This window comes from Chelmon rostratus, chromosome 5 (genome assembly GCF_017976325.1).
Source record: "Chelmon rostratus isolate fCheRos1 chromosome 5, fCheRos1.pri, whole genome shotgun sequence".
Lineage (NCBI taxonomy): Eukaryota > Metazoa > Chordata > Actinopteri > Chaetodontiformes > Chaetodontidae > Chelmon > Chelmon rostratus.
In genome coordinates this window covers 2,225,994-2,245,955 of record NC_055662.1, presented here as the reverse complement: position 1 = coordinate 2,245,955, position 19,962 = coordinate 2,225,994, and the positions used below count along the sequence as shown (strand labels likewise).

The 19,962-nt window shown below is 41.0% G+C and overlaps 2 protein-coding genes across 3 annotated transcripts; both read right to left on the bottom strand.

Moving 5' to 3' along the window:
- Window positions 1-644: 644 nt before the first annotated feature.
- On the bottom strand, window positions 645-14,027 carry arrdc1a (arrestin domain containing 1a). The gene is made up of 8 exons (XM_041937438.1): window positions 13,849-14,027; window positions 10,172-10,282; window positions 9,679-9,729; window positions 7,307-7,461; window positions 6,600-6,782; window positions 4,663-4,839; window positions 3,657-4,197; window positions 645-1,832 (listed from the first exon to the last, which is right to left on the bottom strand). The coding sequence occupies exons 1-8, from the start codon at window positions 13,964-13,966 to the stop codon at window positions 1,795-1,797; spliced, it is 1,374 nt and encodes a 457-aa protein (XP_041793372.1). The 5' UTR covers window positions 13,967-14,027; the 3' UTR covers window positions 645-1,794.
- Window positions 14,028-14,598: 571 nt separating this feature from the next.
- LOC121607053 (P2Y purinoceptor 2) lies at window positions 14,599-19,921 on the bottom strand. 2 transcript variants are annotated; one of them, XM_041937713.1, is made up of 2 exons: window positions 19,909-19,921; window positions 14,599-17,103 (listed from the first exon to the last, which is right to left on the bottom strand). In XM_041937713.1, exon 2 carries the CDS (start codon window positions 17,081-17,083, stop codon window positions 16,085-16,087), a length of 999 nt encoding a protein of 332 aa, XP_041793647.1. In that variant the 5' UTR covers window positions 17,084-17,103; window positions 19,909-19,921; the 3' UTR covers window positions 14,599-16,084. The 2 variants fall into 2 exon arrangements, with proteins under 2 accessions (XP_041793647.1, XP_041793648.1); XM_041937714.1 differs by lacking the exon at window positions 19,909-19,921 and adding an exon at window positions 17,480-17,593.
- Between the last annotated feature and the right edge of the window lie 41 nt (window positions 19,922-19,962).

Genomic DNA, 19,962 nt, shown 5'->3' with positions numbered 1-19,962 from the left:
GGACCATTTTGTAGTTTTATAGTCCCCATATTAAAATAAGTCTTTAATTAAGCACAAAACACGTTTTTAATGCAATGGACCATTGTCTATTTTATAATGAACTTTCTTTACCTTATACTAAAGTTTGAAAAAGCATCACAGATCATGCTGTGATATTACAGCAGACAAGTCTGACAGATATGCAGACAGGTGAAAAAGCAGAAAAAAAAATTGTATAAAATTATTTATCTAAAATATATATCTTAAGAAAAACATACTTTTAATTTATACGTACCTCTAACATAGCATTTGAAACACAGGAGGGTCTTCAGTTTATCATCAGCATGTGGCAGCAGTGCTCTGATTTTGCCAGTGGGTGGCACTATTCCACATCTGTACAGCTCCTACAGCCATTCACTGTGACTGATGTGATGGAGCCATAGATAAACTGTCTGTCTGTCTGTCGATCTATCTGGTCCAATTCTAAACACAATCTTGGTAGTAACAGTAACAAGAATTAACATTAACATGAATACACACGTTATGAATTAATGAAGTTACATCCTCTTTAAACAGCATCAGAAAGCAGAACTGGATGTTTCTGAAGCAACAAAAACACCATCCCACGGCCACAGTCAGAAGAACGTGAAACTGTTTGACAAGAGTGGTTTTAACACATTTATTGGGCTCCACAAAGTAGTTGGAAAACACTCAAAACAATAAATAAATATAACGTTGTCTTTTTGCATGTTTGAAGGCTTTAACTTGATTAAGAAATATGAAAATGTATTCACAAAACACTGTGATTAAAACAGATGGTGTGAAGTACATCAACAAGGGCCAAAGAAATCCTCATGTGACAGTGATGTTTCAGCTGTACATCCATTAACAGACTTCAGACACAGAAAGGATATCTGGCATATACAGAACCAAAACACGTTCAGCAGGGGAAGAATATACTGCACAACACCATTCCTCAAAGGAAGCCTACAGTTACTAAACACAGTTCAAGGACTGAAGGTAACATGGCAAACAAGGCTGAAATCTTAATATGTATATGTAGACAACTTGCAACAGCAATATCTGGATTGTTTATCATCATAAAATCAAAAACTCCTGATCAAAGACAAATTAAAAAATATCTTGGCAAACAAACCAGTTTATCCAGCATTAAATATTAAAAAGAAAAAAGAAAAATATGCCAGAAGAATAAAGAGAATTTCACCTGTTTTCAATGTTAATTTCTTATTTGGAGATACTAAACAGTAACGGAGATGAGAAACTTTCACACTTGACATCACAGATGTCATCTAAATAATCCACAACTCAAAACATGCCTCTTGTTACTGTACAAAGAACAGCAAATAAAAACTCTGCATATTCCCGCTCTCCTTCCTTTCATTCAAAGTGCTAAAAGTACACCAAACATGGATTTTAGGAAGGCTGTGTTGATTGGCTGAAGCTGGTTTGAAGGAGAGAATGATCCCTGTTAGATTAGTGAAGGGACTTAGACACTGGGCAACAGAGTTCACACAATTCACTTTCATTTCTATTCAAAATGTGATTCTCTTACATTTAGAAAAGCTTGAAACTTTTACAAAATCTGTGAGTTAAGGCCTAAAAAACCCTTATCATACCCGCTCACGTCGGGTTTCCTCCGTGTCTGGCAATCAATTTGTTCACGTTAGTTCCAAAGTTTTGAAATAGCAGGCAAACAATCAGCGTGGTACATGAACTGCAGTTTTACTTCAACATTTTGTTTGATATCAGAGTGAACTGATCATCATCTCGGAGGTTGATGCCTCTTCATCCACTTCATGTGTTGCAGCTCTCATCGTAAGAAGGAGGAGCCTCTGTAACAGACACCATCACACACACAATGTGTTAAAAAATCAAATGCATGTAAATAATAATAATTGCAATTGCAAATCCTATTTCCAGTCATTTTTAGTTTTCTTTATAGATGCCTGATCCTTTCTGACTGATAATATTGTACAGTATGTGTGTCTTTACTACAAAGACTAACTCTGTGCTTTAATATCTTGCCTTTGACTTTGTTCCAGTCTGGTGTCTTTTTAGGAAAATACTAACTGGAGATAGAAATATCAAATGATTCTTCCAAACCAAATAATAAAATTGTCAGTATTCCATTCAGGCTGCATACAGCCCCGATGTCCTACTCAAATCAGATAAGGAAAGCAGTGTGTAGCCTGAGAGGCAAAAGCCAAAGCACACGAGTCCTCCAAGTACTCGCTGCTGCTCCTTAAGCTTATTTCTCTGAGCAGTAGGCGGCTCAGACAAGCACATATCAACATTTTTGTCAAGTCTTCACCTCTTTGATTTGACTATGGTGGCTGGACAGTAAGAGCACTCTGATTGGAGAGACCAAAATGACCCTGTAAATATAAAGATAAGCAGGACATGCTCCCCCTTCCCCAGTGGAAACTACAACTTTGCACACAGTAAAGTAAAGTTAGGATTTACAGAGGAGAATAGCACAGTCTGCCCAAAGAAAGCCAGAGGAAATGACTGCTTGATGAAGCCCATTTTAACTGAAATGTCAGCTCATGTGATGTCACCAGTGCTTCTACTCATGTCAGGATCCTGCAGGAATGGATGGAGGGTCAACAAAATCTGTCCAGATGCATTATAGGAAAAGTAGGATACAAGGACAGAATTGTGTTTTTGGAGTTTGACCCATTACAGTGACTAAAAGGTGTTAAGCATTCTTGTGAGTACCCGGACTTTAGAGAAGTCCAAAACTAAATCACCCCTTGAAGTGGTCTACATGGGCCGTCAGAGAGAAATGGAATAAAACTGAATACATGAAAGTGATACAGAGCATTATGGGAGTTAACAGTAACACTGTTATGCCAGAGCTTAAAAGAAAGACTGCAGATGACTACAGTGTCATTTCAGTGTGCAAAATCAAATGTTCTGTCACTGGCTGGCATCATGGCACAGGGTGTTTTTGTTTTTTATATGGACTGTATTCATATACAGCACATCTTTAACCCAAAGCACTTTACAACATGCCTCTCTGTGGCAGGACCATCAGGAGAACATGGAGCTCAGTGTCCCTCAGGCATGTTGACAGGAGGACCCGGGGATTGAACTGCCAACTTTCGATGGTGGTCAACCGCCGCGTTATAAAGTCAAATCCATTACCATCTGCCATGAATTTAATGTTTACTAAGTTTATAATGTTCAGTTTTTGTTGACACTGTCAAAGAAGAGTGAATTCAACTGTATATTTATTATTTGTGATGTTTCATCCACAAAACTTACATTAAAGGTAATTACCTCTCCTCTGACAGAGTCAATAAAAGTGAACATTTGAAGCTTTATAAAGGTAGAATTTATAGCAGAGCTATTGAATTGAACAGGTGTATAATGTGGCCACTGAGTGTATATGTATCTGTGAAACCTTCCCTGGGAAGAAATGTTACCATACTTATCTGTAAACATGTCACTCAGTGTTCAGAATTACTCTTGACGAAACGATGGCTCATTTTTTCCACTGATTTAATTTGTTTTTAAGTGTTTGTATGCATTCTGATTTGAACATCTGAACTGATGATGATTAGGTGTTGCGATCAGTCCCAAGTTGTTCTTCTCTACATTCTGCTTTACATTCATGGACAGAGCCAGGATGAAGTGAGCCTGTGCCAACTGACCTTGCGGATATGCGGAGTTGCCGTAGTCTGGAGGCAGGATGAGTAGTGATGACATGGAAGTAGCAACCCCGGGGGGGTAAGGTGCTGTGGCCCCTGTGGACCCACTGGCCATGGGCTCATTAGGTGCAGTGCCAGGCCCATTGTGCTGCTGGCCCTGGGAGAAAAAGAGGCCAGGGGCATAGCTGAAAGCATTGGGTGACACCAGCTGAGACTGGCGCTTGTTGGGGAAGCCATCGTTACTTGGAGTCCCACCCTCTGCTCCCAGGTGGCACTCAGCTGGAGGAGCACTGGGGGAATTATGGGAGGACATCCTGGAGCGGGGCACAGGGCGGGGAGCAGGTTTTGGGGCAGACCGAGGGGGCAGGGTGGGGGTGGTGGCAGAGGTGGAGGCGTCAGGGGTAGAGGTAGAGGCTGGTGTATCTTCAGCTGCAGCAGAGGGAGCAGAAGCTGCTCGTTTGGAAGGGCGCAGTTTTTTGTCTATTGAGACATTCCCCATGTGGATGGGTAACGTCAGCTGGACCTCTGGAGACTTTAGACTGACCTGATTAATCAGAGGAAAAGAGAAGTTACGTTTAATTAGTTCCATAAAATTCTACAAGAACTCACGCAGCACCAGCGTCACTGAGTTTCTCAGAAATTCACTCATTAATACTGATTGCTTTCTATGGTTTTTGTTTGCGCTCATCCAAAAAGCAATGCAAATATTTCAGTTATTTTCATTCTCACTTTATCTAGTAACTATTGTTTTGATAATTATGCAAATAGAATGTCAAACCTTTTAAGGCTTGTAATCGGTAACACACAGCTTCAAATCAGCTGAAGTGATGGTGTCTGTAAAATTTCCATCAGCTTTACAGAAGGAGGTGCATTAATGAAAGGTGCTGTAATAATAGATGTCCCTCACAAGCGGTCTTCAAATGGCCTACTGTTTGTCTAAATGCAACAAACATGACAGTGCTATGAGACAATCCTGCTGACAGTGGAACAGAGGCTCAGCATATCTTACTTTGACATAATATTCAATCTTGATGAGATCACAGCCAGCGAGGGAGGACTGAGGAAGAGGAGGAACAATGATCTGCTCCTTCCACTCCACCTCCTTGCCGGCTTTCACCACGCCACCCTCAACCTCCGCAATTGTTCTCACGTCATGGGTGGGCTTCTTTGTCTCATAGGTGACTCTCTGAAAACAAACATGGAGATTCATAAACTGGAGTCAGTACACTAGAAAATACAAATTCTCATTCTTAAAGTCTTTCTGCATTCGTACTTTATCTTTTCACCTAAATCTATGAATCAATGTTTCAGCCTCTCGCGGGCACTGCATGAAGCAGTAAAATAAAACATTGGCATATGATCACCATATACAGTTGACATGGCTATGGTTTTAGCAAACAGCTATTTCCACATCCAGTGGACACAGAACAACATTAACATTCAGTTGAAGGAGTGTTTCTGACCACCTTAACAATATAAGTCAAATATCCCCTCTCTTTTAGCTCTGGTTTAGGCTCCACCACCTCCTGAAAAACCTGCTCCACTATGTTCACCAGCTAGCCTCTGACCCAGTGTCTGCTCTTCGGTGCTGGGCAGGCGGTGTACAGTAGGTTTATCAGAGCTGGTCTACTGAAAACAGCTGCTAACGACTGCTGCTGGGAACAAGCACCCAAAACAGAAAAGTCAGTAGCCTAAAAGCCAGAAGAGTTACCTGAAAGCTGCTACAAAACTCCACAGAGCTGAGGGGAACTGCACATTTGGTGATCATTTTCTCTGGGTTTCTTTCACATTACATTAGTCTATTGATCTATTGTTAATATAAAAATGTTGATCAGAACAGCTTTGATCTTGATATCTCCCTTACGCTTGCATGTGATTGTTCTAACACGGGGCAATACGAAAAAGCTTGTTCTAAGCACCTTCAAATGAACCACATGTCAAAAGTTTTCTTGGTAGTTGTCGAATGATACAGAGTCAGCCTCTTAAAACAGAGGAGGAGCTTTCTCACAGCAGACAGTCTAACAGGCAATAGCAAGAGAAGCACTACAAAAGCAGTGCAAGTCTACTTCAAGTAACAATATATCCTTCATATAATAACATATGTGGTGTAAGTGGTGGCTGGTGGCATTATGCATCATTTGAAAGGAGCTTCCTTACACCAGCATTACCAATAATTTGACAGTAAACAGTAAGGCTGGCAACATGTCCACATTTTTCTTATTGTCAACAAATCCTATCAAAAGACCCAAAGCAACAATGAACGTTTCCTTTTTCACAAGTACTGTGTGTTCATCCAAAGCCTGTGATATCGTCCTCCTCTGTGGCACAGTGGTCCATTGTTGTCCAAAAAACTACTGAGAACATCAAAGAGCCACACTGTTGCACTGGCTGAAAATGAAACGGAATGTTTGTGACCTGTTTTTAAGGTTGAAGTCTCAGGCAGGAGTAGGTGGCAGACTAAAGCGATTTTGGTCTTTCGGTGGGATATGCAAGAATTTATTATCACACGTATAGAACAATTCCAGCCTTGTCCTTTCACAATGAATCTGTTGCATTTGAGCATATATGCTCATATCAACGAAACTCTGCAGCTCTACACACCCTTTAGCTGCTTTTAGCTACCTTGTTTGCTTTTCTGGCTGTTAAATTTACCTTTTAGGGTGACCTATCCAGCTATGGGAGGCAGGCTTTCTGTTAACATACAATGTTAACAGATGGAATATGGGACTAGTGGAGAGAACATTCATTGCAACGGCAAAAAATGATGCATCACAGAGGCAAACGATACAAAAACTAAGCACGGCGCTAAAATAAAGACCTTAGCAACACAAAGAGCAAAACATAACCTCAATACATTACAAAACTAAGGTGTAAGTAATGTACTGCTTTAAGTATGTATGCTTTATTTGATTAGTAACATGATTAGTAACAGTAATAAGTGTTTACCTGCACCAGGCTGGCCGCCATGTTGCCTGTGGTCTTCCCAGACTGGTTGTGGATTTTGGCCATCACCTGGATGATCTGGCCTGGTGTGTAGCCCTTCATGTCTGTCTGGGCCTTCAGGACCACTGTGCCTGTTTTCATCAGCATGTAGGTGAACTGCTGGGTCACTGCAGATGAACAGATGCCCTGCATGGAGAAGGGCAGTGTTATAACATCATGAATTTATCGAGACTGACATCGATACAGAGGTTTGTTTAATGAACATTTCAGCATCCTAATACACTTGTTTTCTTACTTAGTTAGATGACTAGCTAGATAGACAGATAGATAGATCGGTTAAACTGATTCCAGGGAAACAGTTCAACTGGCTGAATTACTATTAAAACATGTTGCATCTTATTTGTTGTATCAGAGCACAAATACAGAAGTAAAAACAAGTTGTGCTTTAAGGGGAAGTGATATGTTGGGACTATTTCTTTGTGAACAAAAGCTGGGCAAAGTGACTGTTGACCTGGGAACTGCAAAACAACGACTTTCCACTTCTGGAGGATGCCAGGTTTGGTGCCATTGTACCTATAACCAGGTCAAAACCTAAATCTGTACACACTGAACGCATCAACAACAACCCCGCAGAATAGACAACACACAGATCACAGAACAGTTTTAAAACAACTGCTAAAACCACAAGCTGCTGATTTGACATTTCTCACCCATATGTCTGGCAGTTCATTGAGGTTTAGAAGCTTCAGCAGGTAGAAAGGTTTCTCTGTGTTGTAGTCCTTAGCAAATCTTGGTGTGTCAATAAAAGCCCTCACTCTGTAAACAATTCTACCATAGTTGCCTTCAAAAGACGTCGGAGCAGAGTCTGTGGGAAAGAAGTCAAACACGTATTAATTTTATTACACAAGAGCAAATACAGAAGACAGGATTAGTGCACAGTTTCCATTTTCCTTTTCATCTTTTTGACTGGGGTCAATGTTCAATAAGTGGTTTGATTCTTGTGCAACAGAGATACAGCAGACAGACCTTTTGACTATGTTCTATCAAAGCTGAGCATTACTGCTAAATATGTAATAAGATAACAATGGTTTACCGTCACAAAAAAGAGATTTTTCTTCTTCCATATCTTTGAAAAACCTAACAAATGACCAGTTATTTTCCCGACTTTCCATGCAAACATTAAAACGAGGCTTCAGGGGGTGTCTACAGATACACCTGCGGCTACTCTAGTGATGAAAGCATGTCAAATGATGTGATTTAGATCCAGCTGAACAGTAAAAAGACCGGTTGGGTTGCTTTTGAGTTTATGTGATGTCACATGGAGAAGGCTTTACCTGGAAAAATCCAGCAGGTAAGTGGCCTCACAAAAGCTAAACACAAGGACTGGCTGTGTTCTTTCATGTGTAGGAGCCCATCATAATAAACCATGGCAACAATATGCAGACAGGAAGTGAAGGACAAGCTGTACTGCTCTCCAAGACTCATGACTGTGCTAAAAAAAATACCTACCAAAATAAAACAAGTCAAAAAGTCTTCAGTTGTTTGTGTATAAGCAGCCAGGGTAATTCAAATGTCTTAAAGGCCATTAAGACACCAAACTGTTTTCTTAGTATGCAACCTAACGTTCTCATTATCTTCTGATAATACATGTCAGTTTTGTATCCTAATAATAAACTCATGGTTTGGCCACAGTCAACATTTCCTTGTTGTTATGTAACAGTCCATCCAAAACTTTGCTGACGTCATCAGGGAGTGCTCTCACAGATTGCACTGTGATGAATAAGTGGAGCAAACTGACAGCTGCCGATACTGTGTGACATGGTGGTGGAAATGGAATGGAGGCATACCCCGGTCTTCTTTTATTCAAATATCCTGCTTCAGAAGGTTTTCAATAATTGGTCTCATTCTGGATCGCTAAATTATTAAAGAGCCACTCTGGTAAATTGTCACCAAGTGCTGCCATCAAGCACTTCCACAGGACAACACTTGACTTGTTGGCTTACTCCACCTTTGTTTTCTCTTCTATGTAAGTTGGAGGCTGTGGCTTTTTCCAGCCTATCTGATCATCTGACTACTCAAGTTTCTTACGTTCACATTGACTGCATCAGGATGAACCTTTTCAGATTCATTGTTTCATTTTCAAGCGGGTCCCAAAAGTCACAAGAACAAAAAGAAAACAGCAACACAACACAAACAACACAATAATCTACACAGTAACAAATGTAAAAAAGAGTTAAAATCTTCGGAAAGACACCATCATAAGAAACATGATCACACTACAGACACTGAGAGGTATATACAATGTCAATGCCAGCATAACCCAATATTGTTAAAATAAGTTATCTTCCACACACAGCAACGACTGAATAGATGCAATGACCAAACACCAGCTTTTAAAATTCTGTTTGGCTTCATTAATTGGTTGTGTCAGGTAAGGAGGACCCATCGAACCAGATTTTTGCTGAAGCGACCTAAAAGTTCAGTCAGTAGTGCACAGTCAGAGCCTTCTGACTAAATTCAGCCGCCTGCTGCTCTAATGAGAGCGGTGACAGTGCAACAGTTAAGACCCTGAACCACTTCAATCAGGTGAAAGAGGCTAGAAAGTGTGTGATAATTCTCTGTGGGCTCTTAAAGTGAGCGACCCCTTTCACATCACACATGGTCATTGGAGCCATTGCTCATATCAGAAAATTGATTAGAAGAGCTGTTAATCTAAAATGTTCAAATTCAAACTAGTGTCTATATAATAAGCTGGGCTGGTTAATACTGGAAATCAGTACAACGTTTCACACAGCACTGATAAGCCCCAGTGAATGATGGGATAAGAGTCCCATCCTCACTGCGGCTGAACCACAGGAGAATTAGGGTAAATATCAACATGCCAGGACACGTCTGTCAGGCTGTGAAACGCCAGGATAACACACACACACACACACACACACACACACACACACACACACACACACACACACACACACACACACACACACACACACACACACACACACACACACACACACACACACACAATAGGAAAGAATGTGCAGTGACAAGTGTTCATCCTATCACTCCACGCTCCTACCTGGTATGAGGAACTTGAAGGGAAAGGTGTGCTCTCCCTGTTTCAGGGTTCCTGTCCGGGACACAGAGAGCACAGATAACATCTGTCAGTGGAAACATTAACAATCGGCCTGCTCTTTCCCACCAGGCAGACATGCCTCAGGGGTGCATGCATTGTCCACAGTGGAAAACAGGAACCTTCACTACTGCACTCTTTACACTTCAATTACTTTTAACCACATGAGTTTTATTTTCCACAGCGTAGAGATATTTTTTGAGTGTGGAGTGTGTGAACTATTTTTTTTCACCTTGTGTGTTGTGACATTTTCTGTGGTAAACAAACTCATAAGACAGTATTTAAGACCAACTGATCCCATGAATCAGTGACTGGACACTTGGCTCTGTATGAACTGTCCTGATGTGGTAAAGAGTACCTATCTGATACTAACTGCACAATAGAATCAAACTCTTTGAATCAGTCTTGCAGTTAGCATTTCAGTTGTTCAGCAGCGTACCTTTGTCTGCAACCGAGACGGTGCTGTTGAAGTACTGTTCCTCCATCGTCCATGTTGTGTCGTTTACCTTACTGGTGATGCCACAGAAACCATTGCAGTTCACTTTGATGGCTGCAGATGAGAATACACAGACATTGCATTCAAGGTTTGAGCCACAGCAACATTTCTAAGCAGCTGAAGCATGAAACACTTTTCATAACAGAATTATATCATTAGGCAGAGTCATTAATGTCATTTCCTTTCTGGGCAAAACCAAAAAAGCACAAGTATGTTACACTGACGCCCAGAGAAAAAGATAAGTAATATGAAAGGCAGCACTCTTGTAGTTCTGTGACTGAGAAAGTACTGTCAACACATTCAATGTTACCCAGGTGGGCTCGTTCTCAACAGACCACCAAGCCTAACCCAGCAGACAAGGCTGAGGCAAAAAGAGTTCTGTTCTTTCTCTATTCTCTTCCATATCAGCTGACCCACTGCTGGAAAAAATCCAGCTGCTGGATGAACATGAAACTGTTGTGGGTGAATCATCATCAGTGGAAACAATGTGCAATTGTGTTGAGGAAAAAATGACCCTGACATAAAGACAGATATATAATAGAGTGCTTAGAAAAATGAACTACGAATCCCACAGAACACTTCAGCGAGAATCTCTCAATCACCTCTGAGTTTCCACTGCAGCACCACTAACGCTGATCTGAGGCAAGAAGGAAACCTTCATGCATAAATCCAACAAAGTGACTAAATTCACCTTTTGATATTGAAATAAATGTCTTTGTCCTGATTGCAGAAACATCACATGACTCAGCAGCCAGTCTTTTAAACGTGATCAGAATTTGTACTTAGTTTTGATCCACAAAGCATTTTAAGTTTTGTTTTTTTAAAATATTTGTCGGCTTTTTATAAGAACGTTGGTCCACTACAATGGATACAGTGTCATCCCTGCCATATATGCAAGATGTTAATGATGAAGATTTTTATTAACAATCTTTTGTGTCATGTACATACAAGTGTCCAACGCTCCATTAGGATGTCATCATGAACAGTTGTGTTCCTGAAACTCTTTTTATCCAGTCACCAGCCGACACGTTCACTTTGAAACACTGAGTCTAATAATTCACTTCTATGCCCTTTTCTCTACAGATTAAACAGCACTAGTCTCCATTTGATTTGCTAATCTTAGTTCTAAACCCATTTCCCTTGGATTTCTGGGGTTATGCATTATTTGGATAACTCACAGCCCGAACAACTGAGATTATGATTGTATGATTAGGATCTTGTCAGCATTCAGCAGGTTTACATAAAGGGGGCATCTGATAAATCTTCTATGGTTAGGAGCAAATGAACAACATGAGCGGTTAACTACAGACTGTTGGGAGATGATTTAGGAACTGAGACGCCCCCCTGAAGAGTCATTTCCTGTATCTGTGTCACCTGCCCGCCATTTTACGATGAGCGACAACCAGTGGAGGGTCCTCAGTCTATTTCAGACAGGCAACTCAGGAGAAATCTTACTTTGTTCGAGACCTGTCTCTGTCTCAGCAGCACTTTCTCGTGAGATCTGGAGCAAACACATTAAGATAGCAGATAAAAAAGGGCCTCAAAACAAGACACAAACATCACATTTGATCTGTATTTAGTGTTGTACTGTTGTGACTTTTTTTCACATTCGACAGGGTTTGCACCCATTCAGACACAACGTCATCAAAACAGCATCAGAGCTGTTTCATTCTTTTCTGTTTCCACACCTCTGAAACAGTTCTTGAGTAACTTTATCATATCCACTGTATCAAAGGTGAACAGTGATAACGCAGTGTTAATAGTAATGTGCATCTTATCTAAGGGCCTAACCCACTTCATAATCCATGAGTGACTCAAGCTGTTGCATGATGAGAGTCTGTTTCCCGGGCGGTAGTGCTGTGAAGCTGACAGTCTGACCGGTTCTACCTGAGGAGGAATGTAAACAGACTGGAGCCCCCGCGAGCTTCCAAACAGAAACTCACAAACACAGAAAAGCTTTTCCCACCAAGTCCGCAGACGCTGACAAACACGTTCTCTATCATCTACCACCTTGTCAGTAAACGGTAAAGCCTTTGTGATCTTGAATTTCAAAAGACGCACATTTAGAAGAGAGGTTGCTCTTCAATGGAAGTGCCAGTTCCAGGTTCCTTTTTCCAGTTCAGCCTCCTTCAGTTTCAGTCTGTGTTTACAGGTTACTTGATACAGGTAGTACAGTATGCCCTGTTTTCCCATGGGTATCATTCAGTTTAATTTAGTCTGCAATTAACAGATTTTTTTATATATTATCTTTCCGTAGCTGTTCCGTAACAGACTGCTTTGCATAGATTGACCATCAGATGCTCCCAGAGCCCAATGTGCTGCATTTCATTTGCTTGTTTTGTCCAACTCCTAAAAATATTACATTTACAATGATATAAAACAGAAAAAAACAGCAACCCTCACATTTAAGAAGTAAGGAAGCAAAGGAAAGCCGGAAGGAGTTGCATCTTACAAACAAATGAACACCTGATTGTGAAATTCAATCACAACTGAATACTTTCTGCATTCGCATCCAGGAATAACTCTGATTAACTCGAATAGTACAAGCACACGCCACAGAAAGAGACGGCATCGCTTGAGGCAGGATGAAGCTACCACTGAGGAAACTGAGGACATCTCTGGATTTCTTCTGGCAGTTTGGGGGGTTTCAGAACAGTTAGACTCACTATTCGACTTGAATTATTTTAGAACATTACATACATAAATAAATGAATAAACAGAAGTCTTCCTGTTTCCCTGCTAATTTTGACAGTGTGCAGTCACGTTTCAATGAAAACCACGTATCTCAAAATTTGGTGACTGATGAAATCTCCAAAATTCTCCTGCTTCATCAATCACTGGATTATCTGAAAAAATGTAACATCAAAACATCTCTTTATAAAACAAGACAATGAGATGAACAAACATAAATAACTTTTACAACAACTCATGGTAGAACATATCTTTTTTAAAAGCTTTTTCATAAAGCTAGCACAGTTTTATTTGAAACATGCCTTATCTTTAGATTTTTATCCCACGTTGTTATAATAATTGTTCTTGTATTATCTCAACTGTCTGATCTGATATCTGACTGATTTTATTTGTCTGAGATGTTTTAATGCTGATTTTGGAGATGTGTAGTTTTCACAGGACAACGACCTTAAATGTACATTCAAGTGAACGGTTACCTGGATAAATGTTATATTTAAGGGGGAAAACAGTTTGAAATCCAGTCCGGAGTGGATTGTTGGTGTGTGGTCAGGTTTTTCTGTGGGATGGGACTTGTCTCCTGGCTCATGGTCTAATACAACAGACAACAACACTCACATTTGTAATGAGGTCACATTAAAATCTCTCAGGAATATTACATAACATTGTGGAGGAGTCCCAGAGGAAATGACTTACAATGCCGTTAAAAAAGCCAGTTTTAAACCCAAACCCCAGACACAGAGTGTTATGTGAACATGTAAGTGATTTTCAAAGAGGACAGGCTAGTTTTAAAGCGAAGTCCTGGTGCGGGAGGCCTGAACTACCCCAGGTCACTTGGCTAAATCTCTCACTTCCTTGTTTAGCGATGGCGACTTCTCCCCAGCAGGTACGCAAAGGTTGGCGGAATAAGGCCGCTGTGGACGGAATCTCACCTTTACACTGCAGCGGCTGGCCCAGCTTCACCGTCACGGTTCCAGAGATAGAGTCGCCCGGACCGTACACCACTTTGTTTTTGTCAAAAGCGATTTCAAACTCCTGGAGCTTCCCCATGTCTTCCCCGACTCTCAGCCAGACTGCGGCTCACCTGTGCCTGCCACCAGCAGCACGCGCGCCCCATTCCCGCCCCTGCGCGTGACGTCACGTCCCTCTCCAACACAGCGCAGATGATCAGGTGGGCGAAAGGATGAAATAAGATAAAAATAATGATCAGGTGTAGAGAGAGAAATGTCTCCACAACAAGTAAATTGGCTGCCATGATGTTTGGGTCAGACAGTCGCATCCCCTCAGGATGAAGTCCAATAACTTCATCATTCTGTTACTCTTGCTGTTGCGCCACCATCAGGTGAAAAATGTAACCATTTATTTATTTATGACGAAATACCTGCAAAACCGATGACATTCAAATCAGTCTCAACTGTACTTTATGTGTAATGCTAATTAGCAAATGGCAGCATGTTAACACATGGTAAACATGGTAAACATTTTTTTTTAAATACTATTTAGCATTGTCCATGTGAGCATATTAGCATGCTGATAGAGAAGGCTGTTAGTGTGGCTCTGCTGTGGCAGGAACATTCAAACAGGATTCAGAGAGCCCGACATGAAGGAAATGGCTGGGGAGATGTGGGCCTTTTAGGCACCTGTGCCCAACAGTCCATTGTCTCCCAATGCACCCATACATAAGGATCAGGGTTTGATGAACGCTATAGAAGCTCTGCTGCACTACATACCTTACAGTCTGAAGAGTTTGTATTCACTTTATTTAAGCACTCTGTAACATCCAATTTGCAGTTTTATTATGCAGTTCATACAGCTACTTAAATGCGAGTAATTTGAAAGGAGCTTAAATCCACAGGTGAAGTAAAATTTTGGAAACAGCAAACTGACCTTTAATTATCTGATGTTATCAGCGAAGGGACCAAACCCACATGGTTCTTACAAAGTCTCCGGTTGTGTGTCAGGTTCAGGGTGTTTTGCTGCCTTAAGCTTCCAGTTCAGATTCAGTTATTTTCATATGTCATTCATTCTGAAATGTCTCTCTTTTTCTTTGACTGTACTAAACACCTGCATCCATGCATATCATGTGCTGCAAGATAGATGGTAAATGGAGTGTATTGACATATAGCCTGACGACCACTCAAAGCACTTCTTTATAGCACAAGTCTGCATTCACCCATTCACACGCACATCCATACGATGGTGGCTAGGCCACCTGCTCATTCCGAGCTTTTTAAGTTTTCACACACTCACACACCGATGGCACAGCATCAGGGGTTGAGCATCGACATATAGACTGCAGAGGCCACCGCCCTTCTGATAAGTGGATGAGCGCTCCACCTCCTGAGCCACAGCCGCCCCAGATAGTAGGCAATGCCCAGTGGGAAGCTTCATGCTAAGAAGCATCAGCAAAGGATGAAACAGCAAAAATAGAGCCTTGGGTCTAAGGTTGGGGTTGGGTGTCAAATTTGGCAGCCCCAAAGGTTTTTTTCAGCCAAGTTCAGGACTTAAAGGAGTAATTCAATATTTGGGAAAATATGCTTATTTGCTTTCATGCTGAGAGTGAGGATAGACAAGGGGGCAACCGCTTCTTTGGCTTCTTAGGTTAGCCCAAAGTGACTGCGCTAAGGTTCTGTATTTGTATGGATTCAACAAATCAGATATAACATGTTAATTAGAGAGCTCTGGATGTGCTGACTGATGGATTTTGTTATCTGTCGTAGTTGTTTCCTCCCACTTCCAGTCTTAATGCTACACTTTAGGCTGCTGGCTACAGCCTCATATTTACCATATAGACATTAATGGGGTATCAGTTCTTGGCATCAAAGCGTATTTCACTAAATGTCAAACTAATCTCTTAAAGTCTCTCTTCCAGTCTGAAAAAGACATACCTCTACATAGAAGAGATACAGTATGTTGTCACCCTAAGATGTTTGACTGTAGATTAATAAGAGATGGGTGTATGGTGGGAGTAATGCCACACTATGCTGAGCTCGTCAAATTGAGGTCTGTAAAACCTGCAGGGAAGACTTGCACTGTCAACAAACTAAGAATTCAGTTTTTTATAGTTTTTAAGGGAGAGCGCACTGTCACCCAGTCCGATCACAGTCTGTCCACAAACGTTGAATCCTGGGCCCCCAGTGTGAAAGTGCCTGTGACTCTGACTCTGCTTTACTGATTTGCACTCATTTCTGAATCGCTTCTGTTTGGACCGTCTCCCTGTCGAATCCTGAGAGACTGGAATGTGTCTCGAAACTTTTGTGAACCGAAACAGTACAACAGCGGATCCAGGCAGCTGTTCGGTCCCGCTAAAATCCAGGATGCATAGTACGCCGTCTCGAGCTGCATGAGAACGTGGCATTGTCCTGGGTAATATTTTTTTAGTACCACTCCCACGGTTCGTACCACGTTCAGAGGTAGGAAACACAGCCCAAATATGAACAGACACATGCCTATCATCCTCTGAGACTTCTCCTTGACTCTCAGACCATTAGCTCTGCTAATGTTGAGGCGGGTTAAGGTGTTCGCCAGACGGCCATAGCAAGCAGTCAACACAAAGAACGGGAGTAGAAACCAAATGATGAACAGGATGAAGTTGATGATGAAGTAGGTGTCTGTCAGCTTCTTTTGATGGATGGAGAGGCAATGGTTGTGACTGCCCTCTTTACTTGGAGGAAGCATGAAAGCGTAGATCAGAGCCTGGATCAGTAGCAGAGACCAAACTCCCGCACACAGCTTCCTGACAAAGTCCTTCCGTTTCATGTAGGAGCTTCTGTTGACGTGCACCACGGCTGTGTACCGATGGATGCTGATGAGAGTGAGGAACATGATGCTGCCGTAGAAATGCAAACTAAGCAGGGCGATCTTGACTTGGCACAGGAACCGACCAAAGGGCCAGTCGTTGCCCATAGCAAAGTACGCCGCCATCATGGGAGTGGCAGCGATGGCGATCGCATCGCTGACAGCCAGGTGGAACTGCAGCGTGGTTCCAGAGGTCCAGCTGGGCAACCGGCAGCAGAACACCCAAAGGCTGAACATGTTGAGGAGGAAGCCCAAGAAGAAGACCAGGCTCAGGAGACAGGCAATGGACACGTGCTTGGTCTCCCCCAGGCAAGATCCAGAGTCATTACTACTGTTCCCAAGCAGTGAGGAAACCACCAGAGGCTCCATCTTCCCAAAGATCTTCACACCTTTGATAATAACAAAATAAGTACATAGCATACCTTTTCTTAGCAGACATTTGAAGAGTGAAAAGCAAAATAGTTATAACATAAGTTCAATTTTCAAACTTAAGTATTTAATATGTTTGAAAAGTTAGAACGGTCATTCCAATAAGTAACTTAAGGTATAGTTCCCCAAAAAGATTACTTATAGTCTCATCTGTGTTCTGGCAGAAGCAAGAAAGGAGGTCAACATTTAGCCAGTGTTTTACAATTGCTGCATTAACAGGAAAACACCGGAGTGATATTTTCACATCTTATTGAAGTAAAATTTAACATTTCTCGGGAACAACAACAATTTGTTATAGTAATGATAAAAAACAAAACAAAACAGAAGCAGGTTTACCAATTGTAGCCCTCTGGAGTATGTCCCTTATACATTTATGAGAAGTTTTTGTCCTTGAGAGGATCTAAACTCCTCATGTCCTCATTTTCTATAGCAACCTTTAACGCATTATAATGCCAGAGTCAGTTCAAATGATCTTTTTTAGCCTGGTTTACATCCGCCCACAGGTGAATGTATAATGTTAAAACATGCCAGTACGTGCTGCCTTGCTCCTCAGGTTGGTTGGTCTCAGCTTTTGATCCTCTGCCTTCCCTCATGCTATTGGCTGAAGAAGCTGGCTGGACCTGCAGCCAATCACAGTCCATTTGGGGCTGCATACAGTAAGAGCTGCACTGCTGGGCCTCTTGGTTATTTTCTGTTTACACCCAGGGTGTTTGCACTGTGCACTATTTGTGTCCAGACTTTGTGCAGAACTGGTTCATAGCTCATGTGTATATTGTTGTCACCTAAATGTCAGAAAGGTTGTTGTTCTGCTTTTTTTGTTTTTTAACTAATTGCCTGGAAGCTCTGTAAGGGAGACCTGCCGTTTTGTTCACTCCTCTTTCCTTCTGTTTCTGTGTAATTAGGAAGGGATGTCATTTTTTGTTGGTTTGTAACTCTGGCCTGGAGTACCCTGAAATGGAACTTAAAGCAGCTTCTAAGAAGATTTCTTCTAGTAACAGTGATGACACATCAATGTGAAAACATTGTGACAGTGTGTCCGGGGTGTGATGAACCTGAATCGCCTCTATGTTGTTCAGTGATTCAGATGAAGGAAATGAATCTAAATGGCAACACTGTGTGGTACTTTTTGTATCCCATTCCACCATCAGGCCCAATTCTCACCTCTACACAAAATATATCAGAATCTAATGGGCAGATTGGCGTGACTCTGCTGATTATATTCATGCCCCCTAGAAGATAAAAACTTTCCACTTTGAACACTCAGACCTTTCCTCTAGCAGTCCACTTCAATCCAAAATCCATACAATCAATCCAACTTTATGAAGCTTCAGTCTGTCAAAGAGCTGCACATTCAACTCTTTGTTGACCTTTTGTTTTGTTTGTATCACATCAGGCTGTAAGGTGTTCATGTTATTTTGTCCACCTGATGGACGCGTACAGCATCTGCACTCGCACAAGGACCAGGCTGTCTTTGGCCTCTTCAAACAGGAGAAAATTACTTTCTGTTCTTAGTATTGTAAAGGAACCGTGATGCATTATTTGTGCTTATATGTCTATAAATACATACGTGTCACACCCTCTGGTATAAGTTCCTCAAAATGAGGTTTCCTGACAGTTTCAACTGTGGTAGACCAGATGGCAACCCAATCAGCTTTGAGACCTGTACGATCCTTCATTTTAATAAGCTATAATAAAATAAAAAGCTATGTAGTTACTATGTTTTTAACCATGTGATGATTTTGTAAAACATTTTCCCCTCTTATCTTTAATTATTGGTTTTATTACTACATTTTGAATTACATTTTTATTTCTCATGTGCATTAGTGTCAAATTGCTTTACTATTTAAAATTGCACTGTCTTTCTATCAGCTTGTCGGTCATCTGTGAAGCACTCTGATTTGCACTGACCTGTATAAAAGGTTTGATTGATTTATTGCTAGAGATAACATACACAGTGTGGAAATTATTTTCTACACACTGCCATTTGCTGTAGATATTCTTTTTTGTGCAATACTTTTTCATTACTACTGTTTACTATTTTGCTATTTTATTATTATGTATAATGTTTTTTACTGCTCAATTTTTTTCATATTTTATTATGTATAGTTTGCTCTTTATAGTCTTATTTCACAATTTTTTCACTTATTTCACTGTATGTAATGCTGCTGCTGCACTGCAATTTCCCAACTTGGGATAAATAAAGTATATCTATCTATCTATCTATCTATCTATCTATCTATCTATCTATCTATCTATCTATCTATCTCTTCTGTGATGCTTCTATTGATTCAATTGATGTGTTGATTCAACACATTTAATTGCCCCTAGGAGACTAGAATATGTGATTATGTTGTATGGTTTTCCTGTTTTCCCCCCTCACTTACAGCATCTATATTCATCGTGATCGCTTTCTGTTTGGTCCCTCTTTGCAGGAAAATTGGTTCCTGCTCTTAGTACTGTTAAGGAACTGAGTAATTAACGGATAACAGAGGCAGTATTAGTGTTTCATATGTACATACACCAAAAAACGTGCCACACCCAACAGAGGACTTGCTAAGCTCAAATGAAGTTTTCGATCATTTTCAATACGAGTGTAACACAATTCTTTTAACCCTGTAAAATAATACATGCATGTTTTTACTTTTGCATACTCCAAAGAATCCTTAAGAACACAAAGCTTTTCAGTTATCCGAGCATATATAGCAGGTAACATGGCATGTGTGGGCATCGGTTGCTCATGTAGAAAGAATGTGAAAAGATCTCACCAGTCTAGATGCTGTCCTCAGTATGTTGAACCCAGTAAAACACACTGGCTCTTC